Source organism: Squalius cephalus (genome assembly GCF_949319135.1).
Source record: "Squalius cephalus genome assembly, chromosome: 16".
Lineage (NCBI taxonomy): Eukaryota > Metazoa > Chordata > Actinopteri > Cypriniformes > Leuciscidae > Squalius > Squalius cephalus.
Genome location: NC_137137.1, coordinates 572,501 through 585,000, shown reverse-complemented (window position 1 = coordinate 585,000; position 12,500 = coordinate 572,501). Strand labels below are relative to the sequence as shown.

Sequence of the window (12,500 nt, the reverse complement as noted above, 5' to 3'; positions counted from 1 at the left end):
ATATATCTGATGCTCTGATGTGCACAGACACACACACACACACACACACCTGACCTGTTAGAACGTCTCCGGCCAACAAGTGCAGATCTGAGGAGCTCCTGGAGGATTTCAGCAGGACTGGGAGAAACGCTCGGGAAACGAGCAGGGAATCGATGCGGGATCCGCGGATCCGAGAGTGTGTCCGGCGTGGAGGTGAGCGGAGATGACAGGCTTCATTACTGCAGTCCCTGAGGAGCGCTCCTGATGCATGATGGGACAGTTCGCTGGAAAGGTCAAGAGCAGACAAATCAGCCTGGCAGAAACATCTGAAACTGAGGCTGATAGAGCCGGAGCGGCGATGATGTTCTTCCTCTGGGTTTCTGTCTCGCTTCAGAACAAACATCTAAACACTGGCAAATCAAGAGACGTTTGCTGAGGAGAGGAATGACTGAAGACCTGTTAAAACATGCATCGTAATGAAGGAGTCTGTGCTTAAAACAACAATAAACTATATGTTCTCCCTCCACTGGCAGATATTTGCTCTTGTTTTCTTGTTTTAAACACAAACTTCATTTTGATTCATTTTCCAGCTTAATATCTTCCGTCATTTCTCTTCTTCTCCAGTAAATGTCTCTTGATTTGAGAGTGTTTAGATATCTGTGCTGGAGAACGAGACAGAAACACTGAGGAAGAACATCATGTAACGCGTTACTTGAGGCATTTATGTATAATGCATTATAAAGACATTCATAATGTCTGCTGTAATGCATTATATGTTTCATAAATAATTATAATATTTAATAAAAATAACCAAAGTTCAAATGTATTATATTAACAGATTCCTTGTTACATCTTAAATAGTTTGTTTTAATGCATTATATTTTTCTGTGTAACAATGAATCTACAATGCATTATAAGGTGTGTTAAAAATACTTTTATATATTATATATATATATATATATATATATATATATATATATATATATATATATATATATATATAAAAATCGCATTCAAAATAAGTTTGTGTTTACATAATATATGTGTGTGTACTGTGTATAATTATTTTGCATATATAAATACACACACATGCATGTATTTAAGAAATATTTGCATGTATATACTGTATACTGAATATATATTCATATATACAAAATAATTATACACAGTACACACACATATATTATGTAAACACAAACTTATTTTGGATGCGATTAATATACATATATATTTATAAAGGCTTTAAAGTGTTACCCAAGTAATTTTTTGCAGTGTACTGAGAAACTCTTAATATTTCTGTTACTTCCTTAAACAAGCATTTACAGTAAAGCTGACACTGAAACGATGTGTGTTGTGAAAACCTCTATATTAACTAACTTTAATTGAGTTGAATTCTACACTGTTTCTATTAGATCATCACTGTTGATTTCACATTAACTGAGAAAAGTAATCGTGGTCGTCTCTCCGGTTCCTCCTCTAACGTTTAAATATAATCCATAAAGCACGGTCTGCTTTTATATGATATTGTCAGCGTTGCGCATCGATTGTGCGAGCGTTTGAGCGCTAAAGTCTCCGGCCGTCTCCGCTGACAAGAGGATCATTTACAGTTTCTGCCGCATCGATCCCAGTAATGACACGTCTAACCCGCTGGAACTCTGACAATTATTACCCAGAACATCCCAGTCCTGCAGGTCTTTACAATTAGAGCTGGAATCATCATGACGAATCTGACACCTCTCACACACACACACACACACACACACTGATCCACTCACTGACCAAATAATCACTTTCAGATGTTTTACACACACTACCGTCCAACGTTTGGAGTAATTAAGATTCTGAAAGAGTCTCTTCTGCTCATTAAAGCTGCATTTATTTAAATCAGAAATACAGTAAAAACAGTAAAAATAGTGAAATATTATTATAATGTAAATCAGCTGTTTTCTATGTGAATATACAGTAAAGTGTAATTTATTCCTGTGATCAAAGCTGAATGTTCAGCATCATTACTCCAGTCTTCAGTGTCACATGATCCTTCAGAAATCACGAATAATATGATGATTTGATGATCGAGACACATTTATGATTATTATCAGTGTTCATATCTTTGTGGAAGGCGTGATACATTTTATTTATCAGGATTCTTTGATGAAAAGAAAGTTCAAAAGAACAGCATTTATTTGAAACAGAATCTTTTGCAACATTATAAATGTCACTTTTGATCAATTTAATGTGTCTTTGTTGAATAAAAGTATTCATGTTTGAAGAATTGTTCTTACCCCAAACTTTTGAAAGTTAATGCATCACGGTTTGCACAAAAATATGAAACTGTTTTCAACACTGATAATAATCATAAATGTTTCTTGAGCATCAAATCCTCATATTAGAGTGATTTATGAAGGATCATGTGACACTGAAGACTGGAGTAATGATGCTGAAAATCACAGGAATAAATTACACTTTACTATATATTCACATAGAAAACAGATGATTTACATTAAAATAATATTTCACTGTTTTTACAGTATTTTTGATCAAATAAATGCAGCTTTAATGAGCAGAAGAGACTCTTTCAGACACACACGTCTGATTTCTAGAATAAACACAAGGTCATTAAAATCACGATCAGTGCAGAAAAATCTCCGAGCCTTCAAATTGTGACTTTATACATTATTCACGGTGAACAAGTCAAAACTGTGGAGCAAAAAGTCCAAATTCAGCGCGGCCGAAGCAATCGGCTCTGAAAATGTGTCTTCGGGCCCAGAAATCAATATGGCGTCTCTAAACTGGACGAAGACACCTGCGGGACAGCATCGATCGCGCTTCAAGCCCTCCCGCCGAGCGTCACCAATTGTCTGCCTTTTTCTCTTTCGCCCGTTAAAATATGGTCTCACATTTACAAAAGGGACTTGTTCTCTCCGACCCCGGCGAGGTACCATCACTCAGTGGAAAAACATGGTGAAAATATCAAAGGGAAGAGCGTGGCGACAGGGGAGAGGTATAAACAGAGTAATGATTTCCCCAGAGCTTCCGGTGTCACCCCAAACCAGCGTAAATGGTGACATATCCTCACTCAGGATCCCGGGAAATCGAACACTGACATTCTTTTTAGGACCCGAGCCTCTCATCAGCCAATTACCGCGGTAAACGGAGGCGCAGAAACGCTCTGAGATTATACGCTGCCAGAACAGCCTCGACCCAGAGGAACTATTTATAAATGAACTCGGATCAAACGCCCTACACTTTTTTCCAACGCTGCGAAGACAAAGGAAAAGGAGCAAAGATGCTTCCCGTTGACAAAACGCCCTTAAACACGCAGAAACCCGGGATAGATGAGCACGGTTAGATCAGGGCAATGTTTAATCATGAAGATAAAGCGCTCATGCTCGGTAAATTTATGCACATTCATCACGACCTCAGGAGCCGGAGAAGAAAGTGTTGCTTAATAATAAATCAGCCGAATCCGCTGGTAAAGGAACAAGCCTCTGCATATTCCCACACTGTACACAAATATATTCATGATTCATGAGCATTTCTTCTTTTGTCAAATCAACTTAGATGATTTATGTGGCTCAGATAAGTTTCTGATGATTAAACCAATCTCCTTCATTGTTTTAACATTTCAATCAACTTAACATTTTAAGGCAACAAGGTTACTTCATTTTTTAAGTTAAACCAACAATATTTGTACAGTGCAGAAACACTGATGTAGATTCACGTTTTTTTTTACGTTTACGCGGAGATTATAATGTTTTTCTAAATTGCCCCTTGGATCCTGTTTCAGAGTGTGTGTTCTCGAGCCTCAAACACTGTTGTGTGTGAATGAACGTCCAGAACACATTAAAGTTTCTGTTTCCTGTGAGAACGGTGTGTGTTAGCAGCCGCTAAGTTAATAACTAATGATCTTTACAACGGAAGTGAATCAGTCAAAACTAACTTTATCTGGACAATAACTGTATTCTAGATCTGCTGTAAAGCCTGAACACTCTCTGTTACTGTAATCTCCTGTTATCACTGTAAAGCTGCTGTGAAACTCTGTATTGTTAAAGCGCTGTATAAATGAAGGAGACTCGACTTTGGGCAAATGAAAACAGATTGCCGTGTCTGAGGTGTTTTTAAGACGGAAGACGCTCGGAGAAAGCCCTGGATATGGCAGTTTTAGCTCTGTATTTGTCTGGATAATGCGAGCGCTTCTCTCTCGGATGACTGGGAAGAGCTCGTTCTCGGATCCCTCGGAAACTCATTAGCGCTGAAGGCCGGGGCTTGGGGAGTGTGTGTGACGCGGGGAGTGTGTGTGACGCGGTGAAGCTTCGAGGAGATGCGAGGCTCAGTGAAACTACAGACGCCGTCGCTCCAGAACCTGATCGCCTCATTATCGCCCGATAACCGTACGATGATGTCCAGTCAGTCACTCGGACGCTCCATCCTCTCTGGGTTAATATCAGGACCGACGCATTCACCAGAACTTCCCTTTGATTTATCAAGTAACGCGATTATAATGCGCTTTTAACAAGGCCGAACACTGTGACTTTCTTCTGTGGAACACAAAAGGATCATTAATAATAATATTTTTGTAAAAATTGTATTAACTACCAATGCACATTAGTGCATATCAATGAAAATGATTAAAAGTCAGTCATTTTGTGTTTATTTAATAAAAAAATAAAAAAAAAGCCCTTGTTATTTAACTAGATTTTTACTGTATTCACCATAATTTCCCTGCCGATATCCAGTAAAGCGATTATAATGCGCTTTTAACGAGGCCGAACACTGTGACTTTCTTCTGTGGAACGCAAAAGGATCATTAATAATAATATTTTTGTAAAAATTGTATTAACTACCAATGCACATTAGTGCATATCAATGAAAATGATTAAAAGTCAGTCATTTTGTGTTTATTTAATAAAAAAAAAAAAAAAACAAGCCCTTGTTATTTAACTAGATTTTTACTGTATTCACCATAATTTCCCTGCCGATATCCAGTAAAGCGATTATAATGCGCTTTTAACGAGGCCGAACACTGTGACTTTCTTCTGTGGAACACAAAAGGATAATTAATGATAATATTTTTGTAAAAATTGTATTAACTACCAATGCACATTAGTGCATATCAATGAAAATGATTAAAAGTCAGTCATTTTGTGTTTATTTAATAAAAAAAAAAAAACAAGCCCTTGTTATTTAACTAGATTTTTACTGTATTCACCATAATTATTCTGCCGATATCCAGTAAAGCGATTATAATGCGCTTTTAACGAGGCCGAACACTGTGACTTTCTTCTGTGGAACACAAAAGGATCATTAATAATAATATTTTTGTAAAAATTGTATTAACTACCAATGCACATTAGTGCATTATCAATGAAAATGATTAAAAGTCAGTCATTTTGTGTTTATTTAATAAAAAAAAAAAAACAAGCCCTTGTTATTTAACTAGATTTTTACTGTATTCACCATAATTATTCTGCCGATATCCAGTAAAGCGATTATAATGCGCTTTTAACGAGGCCGAACACTACGACTTTCTTCTGTGGAACACAAAAGGATCATTAATACAATTAAATCAATAACATTTTTGTAAAAATGGTATTAAACAGCAATGTTATTACATTGGTGCATATCAATGAAAATGATTAAAAGACGCGATTATAATGCGCTTTTAACGAGGCCTTCATCATTTACTCATTCTTCTGTGGAACACAAAAGGATAATTAATAATATTTTTGTAAAAATTGTATTAAACACCAATGCACATTAGTGCATATCAATGAAAATGATTAAAAGTCAGTCATATTTGTGTTCATTTAGTAAAAAACAAGCGTTTCGTATTTAACTAGATTTTTACTGTATTTTGCATCAAACGTTTGGACTTCCCACTGTTTAGTTGAAATGATGGTGCTTTTGAAATAATAAGAACAAACATATGAATATGCAGATACATCCCAAACATGTTTTAGCCGATCGCATAGTATTTTTCCTGTCGCACTCACTCTCCTCCAGTGCTTCTGTCTCTCGATCACTTACACTCTTTATCCAGTAAAAGTCTTTCAGTGTAACTGTACAAACGTCCTTCAGCTCGAGCTTCACGAGTCTTTCTGTGTCAGATCTGACCTGATTTAATCAAGTAAACACAAGAATAACTTTCATATTGTTAGTGATATTTCAGCTGGACTGAAGCAGCTTTACTAGATTATCCAGGCATCATTTTTTAGAAATGAGAATCAAATATGATCATCAGGCTTTTGAGGAAGGGTTATTTGTTCATCTCTCAATCGTCACTGCATTGCATTCTATGTTTTAAAACTACAGATCATCAAACTAAGCATTTAAATATAATCTTACTAAGACATTGATGTTGATATGTAAGTATCTGCTATACTGTTATAAATCTAATTGATTTACATTACAAGCATTTGATATAAAGATCAGCATCTGCACTATATTTGAGTCTCTGAATAAAACTGATCTGTTTATCCTCCATATTCTCACTATTGATAAGGATCAACACTAAACACATGCACAGTTGTTTAGTTTAATATTTAGGTTCAATGACGTTATTTCACAGTTTAATCCGGCGCTCATCAGCTCACGCGCTTCAGACTCTGCTGATGTTCATGAAAGCTCCGGGTCTCCAGGACCGGATCAATACCAGCTGAATGCCATCAGCAGAACCAGCGCAAGCCCGCGCCATGCATCTTACACTATCGAAAGGTTATTTTTATGCAAGTAAACAATTCATCCTCTGGTCTCCACGCGTTCTGCTCATTTACCCGCTCCGGGTCGATAGCGTATGCAAAACGGCCAGGGAAAAAAATTGAATCCTAGAGGAGTGAAGCTGATGCCCAGGTGACAAGAAATCGATCGGCTTCTCTGCGAAACTGTGACGTGCGGTCAGAGTGTTTTATAGCCGCTCATGCAAATCCAGATCCCAACAACAGCGAGCTGAACTCTTTAACCGCTCCGAGGGCGAGATAAGACACTCAGCGCCAGGAGAATATACTTTTTAGCTTCAATTAATGACGCCGGGGCCGTCTCGCTCCTGTTTTTCGGCTTAACCCGAGGATAGACGCGTTTGACGGGATGATGATGCCGAGACGCGGATGTTTCCAGCGCTAGTCGTGCCGAACCTGTTACGGCTCCGCGGGGGATTGTTCGGCTCTTATTAGATTTTCTGCGGTCCGGCTATTAGTGATAAATGTACTGCTGCATTCACTGTCAAGTTAATCAATGCTGCCAAAGTTTTGTTGACCTAACAGCAATCTATAAAGCAAAGGCGCTTCATTTTTTACCCTGCCCGAACCGTGACAACTCTGTCGGCCCGAGACTCCCTCACAGCGCCGGCGCTTCACTTCAAGGGCTCTCGGCAAATTGAAATACTGTCTTTAAAAGCGGGGCAATTGCTGTGACGCCTCGCCTGTCAAAGAAATTGTTTAAAAACCAGAGTCGCTCAAACAGATCCAGTTTGATGGTTAAAACACTGGCAAATCGATAACTTCACAGATGATAGAACGTTGTCAAGTGTTAAAAAAAGGCTCGTTTTCTTTGACAACAAACCCCTTGTTTTCAGCAGCTGTAGCGGTAAAGAGATCGAAAGATGAAATAAGAGCCCGAGCTCAAACGTATGGATCTGTCAGCCGAAACAAATGACCGCCGCACACTTTCAAACGCAATTATGGCCTTATGAAATATGAATTTGCATTGATTTTCACCCCCCCAGCGTTTCCCATGATCATTCAGGTCTGTGTGTGAAATACTCACTGTTTAAATTAATGAAAGTTCATCGTTTCTGCGTCGAATGTATGCAATATGTATTTAATAAAATATGCAAAACTGTCAAATATGATCAAAAATAAAGGAATTATCTTCTCTTTTTTTTTTAGGTTGAGAGGATTTAGGTTAATCCGTAAACATTAATTAGTGTATGAAGTAAAAAAAAAAGTACTATAGTAAAAATGAATCAACCCATTATGCTGGGTTAAATAAACGACCCAATTTGCTGGGTAAGATTAACCCAACGTGTTATTTTTAACCCAGTGTGTTTTATAAGAAAGCATATAATTAAAAACACACAGAATCAAGCCGCATTTCACTGATGAAAACTGAATGTTCTAAATGTTTAAAAAATGTGGTTAATATAGAAACATTGTATCATTCTTCAAACATTATGGAAACGTTACGTTCTGAAACAAGAAAAAACATTAGACATCCACTTCCATGAACGATGTATAAATAATGTTTTTGTTCTAACGTTTTGAGAACATTATGATAACATTGAACGAACGCTCTATTAATGTTCCTGGAAGAACGATTGTTCCAGAACGTTCCCGGTTCGCTGGTCTATTATTATTATGATTTCTCCCCCGTCTGGTCCGTAACGAGAGCACGATCAGTGGTGCGGGCGAGACGAGCCGTAACCCGGCTGGAGAATACTGATTAACCTTTTTCAGCCCGTTGACAAATGAATTGCATCAAGCGTGTGCGACAGCATTTATCACTGCCCGACCACACTTAAGAGTCCCGGCCGGCCGCAGAAAATAACAGGCTTGTGCTAATAAAAGCGAGCTGTACGCCACAGCGCATTATGTCACCGGCGAACCGCCTGACATCCGTCTTCTTTCATCCGACACAGAAAACCAGGAGCGCTTTCAGAGTCTGGATGTAGAAGAGACACAACATTACAGCAGACACTGCTGAACATGACCTTATTTCCAGCACAAACACACAAACATTCTTAAATCAAGAGACATTTACTGGAGGAGAAGAGAAATGACTGAAGATATTGAGTCTGAAAAATGCATCAAAATGGAGTGAGTTTGTGCTTATAAGAACAAATATCTGAAAAATAATCTCGTTTTCCCTTTGAATTAAGTTTATTTTTCTGACTCCATTGTCAGATATTTGTTCTTATTTTAAGCACAAACTCGATGCATTTTTATTTCAGAAACCAGACTTAATACCAAGTATTATATCTTGATTTGAGAATGTTTAGATATATCAGCAAAAGACAGAAACAGAAGGAAAACCTGGCTGGTTCATGTTGTGTTCCCGAACGCGGATTATAAGCGACTCACGGTTACTGTGTGCTTTACTGTGAAACACGCAGCGCGTCAGACTGTAGATATATATAATCACATCACGACCGTTCTGAGATCTGATGAGCGCACTAAGCCGTTTCACATTCTCACAGCCACGCGTTGTCGAAATTCATAAGAAAGTTATGCATTTGGTGCTAACATCCAGAAGACACCTGTGCATGACATTACGGAGTTACACCATATTTTGCAGTTTATATAGTAACTGATTAAGACTAATCGTAATACGGTAAACCCACCCCAACTACGTTTTTCTAGGATTTACGAAATTCATGTGGGTCATACTTTTCATGTCGGAAAATACAGAAATCTGTAAAAAAAAAAAAAAAAAAAAAATACTGAGGAAGAACATCATTTGATAAACATTCACTCTAAAAAAATCTGGTGTTATTTTTTCTACCCAAATCCTGGGTTGAGCCTTTTGGGTCAAAGTTATGGGTTATTTTTCCCGTGTTTGTGTTGTGTTTGTGTAGTGTTTGTGTAGTGTGCGTGTAGTGTTTGTGTAGTGTGTGTGTAGTGTTTGTGTAGGTTTGTGTAGTGTTTGTGTAGTGTGTGTGTGTGTGTAGTGTTTGTGTAGTGTGTGTGTAGTGTGTGTGTGTAGTGTGTGTGTAGGTTTGTGTAGTGTGTGTGTAGTGTTTGTGTAGGTTTGTGTAGTGTTTGTGTAGTGTGTGTGTGTGTGTGTAGTGTTTGTGTAGTGTGCGTGTAGTGTTTGTGTAGTGTGTGTGTAGTGTTTGTGTAGGTTTGTGTAGTGTTTGTGTAGTGTGTGTGTGTGTGTGTAGTGTTTGTGTAGTGTGTGTGTAGTGTGTGTGTGTGTAGTGTGTGTGTAGGTTTGTGTAGTGTGTTTGTGTAGTGTTTGTGTAGTGTTTGTGTAGTGTTTGTGTAGTGTGTGTGTAGTGTTTGTGTAGGGTTTGTGTAGTGTTTGTGTAGTGTGTGTGTGTGTGTGTAGTGTTTGTGTAGTGTGCGTGTAGTGTTTGTGTAGTGTGTGTGTAGTGTTTGTGTAGGTTTGTGTAGTGTTTGTGTAGTGTGTGTGTGTGTGTGTAGTGTTTGTGTAGTGTGTGTGTAGTGTGTGTGTGTGTAGTGTGTGTGTAGGTTTGTGTAGTGTGTTTGTGTAGTGTTTGTGTAGTGTTTGTGTAGTGTTTGTGTAGGTTTGTGTAGTGTTTGTGTAGTGTGTGTAGTGTTTGTGTAGTGTTTGTGTAGGGTTTGTGTAGTGTTTGTGTAGGTTTGTGTAGTGTGTGTGTGTATGTAGTGTTTGTGTAGTGTTTGTGTAGGGTTTGTGTAGGGTTTGTGTAGTGTGTGTGTTTGTGTAGTGTGTGTGTGTGTGTATGTAGTGTTTGTGTAGGGTTTGTGTAGGGTTTGTGTAGTGTTTGTGTAGTGTGTGTGTTTGTGTAGTGTGTGTGTAGTGTTTGTGTAGGGTTTGTGTAGTGTGTGTGTAGTGTGTGTGTAGTGTTTGTGTAGGGTTTGTGTAGTGTTTGTGTAGTGTGTGTGTGTAGTGTTTGTGTGGTGTGTGTGTGTAGTGTGTGTGTAGTGTGTGTGTAGTGTTTGTGTAGTGTGTGTGTAGTGTGTGTGTAGTGTTTGTGTAGTGTGTGTGTAGTGTGTGTGTGTAGTGTTTGTGTAGTGTTTGTGTAGTGTGTGTAGTGTGTGTGTAGTGTTTGTGTAGTGTGTGTGTGTAGTGTTTGTGTAGTGTTTGTGTAGTTTGTGTAGTGTGTGTGTAGTGTGTGTGTAGTGTGTGTGTAGTGTTTGTGTAGTGTGTGTGTGTGTAGTGTGTGTAGTGTTTGTGTAGTGTGTGTGTAGTGTGTGTGTGTGTGTAGTGTTTGTGTAGTGTGTGTGTAGTGTTTGTGTAGTGTGTGTGTAGTGTTTGTGTAGTGTGTGTGTGTAGTGTGTGTAGTGTTTGTGTAGTGTGTGTGTAGTGTGTGTAGTGTTTGTGTAGTGTGTGTGCAGTGTGTGTGTTACCCAGCTCCTGGGTCAGACGTGTAACCCAGGCGTTGAGTTATTTAGCGCGGGCTTTGTGTGAGATCTTCAGGAGAGAGCAGTGCAGCTCCGTCAAACTGAACGGTAAATACAGGTTTGTGTACATTTTTTGTATCTATAAATTCGTTATTGATCTGTATTTCATTTAATTTTATGCAAAGCAACACACAGAGGCGCGATGTGAGTCACGAGTGTCGCGTCCAGCGCCGGTACAGTGGAAACAGAGACTGGTCCATCACACTTGAATTACCTCTAAATGTTTCTTTTCTACTTCTAATATTTGTTAAACGAGCTTGAATGTATGCAACATGTATTCAAAACTATATAAACTATGCTACACTGTAAAATATGATCAAAAATAAAGGATTTTTTTTCTTTTTCTTTTTTTTAAGTTGAGAGGATTTTGGTTAATCCGTAAACATTAAATTAATAAAAAAAATAAGTAGTACTATGAAAAAGAATCAACCCATTATGCTGGGTTAAATAAACGACCCAGTTTGCTGGGTGAAATGTGTTCTGTCCTATATTCACCCAGCCCTTGGGTTATTTTTAACCCAGTGTGTTTTTTCGAGTGTAATATATAAGCAAGCATAATTAAACCCATCCGAGGACACGCAGAATCAGTCCCGACCGCAAGCGTCGTTAGCTCTTCAGAGCTGCTGTAAAACGCTGCGACTGTGAATCATCCAGCAAAGGTCACTCATCTGACACGTTACAGTGCCATTTGCATCTCTCAGTGCATGTATTGACCTCTGCGCTGAGCGTTTGCCATTAATGCCTTTCTGCGCGTGATGTGTTCACTCAGCAAACGCTGCGACGGTCAATTAACAGAGATCTCTAATTGCACCTCTATTCATCGGGCCTTCTGTTATCATCACACACGCGTTACGGGAGAGAGCGAGCTCAACGTCCATAATGAGGAATTAGAGGGAAACGGCTTTACAAACGATGATACAACTCACAGCCAACGCTCATCAATTTCCCCGCCGTGTTTTCCGCCGTATTTCTGAGAGCGTCGGCTAACGAGAACAAAGCCACTCTCGTGTCCACACACATTTTGGGGAAATAAGCCCAATCCTGTGCGAGGGAGAATTATTTTTCTTTATTAAGTGACCCGTGTCTCCGGAGACACAAAAGAAAGCAAACAATTAATCTTTTCCTATTGGTTGTGTGCAGAAGGGGCTCGGGCCGTACCTGTGGGGGGGTAATTAGACCCGGCCTGGGGAATAAATGGATTCCAGCTTCAAGTGTGCTGAGCTTTCAGCCCGTGACAGCCGCCCCCCCCCCCCCCCCACACACACACACACACACACACACACACAACATCTCCGCTGGACCGTCACCTATGACCAAAAACAGCACAATAATTAACCAGATCCAATGTATTAATTGCTGCGAGCCATTAAAAATGGCCAGAGAAGGAGCATTAATTGCTGCTCCTAACAAAGTGTTTAATCA

At 39.0% G+C, this 12,500-nt stretch overlaps 1 protein-coding gene across 3 annotated transcripts in view; it reads right to left on the bottom strand.

Moving 5' to 3' along the window:
* The window catches only part of LOC307173467 (uncharacterized protein), a 37,054-nt gene that overhangs the window by 4,027 nt on the left and 20,527 nt on the right, over positions 1-12,500 (bottom strand). For 2 of the 3 annotated variants that reach the window (XR_013823857.1, XM_079896614.1), the window contains one exon: positions 55-263. Coding sequence is in view for 2 of the 3 variants with exons in the window: in XM_079896614.1 (XP_079752740.1) it covers positions 109-263 (155 nt within the window). In the remaining variant the exon portion in view is untranslated. Of the gene's footprint in view, positions 1-49; positions 264-12,500 lie in introns of all 3 variants that reach the window. The other variant, XM_079896615.1, reaches the window with a different exon arrangement.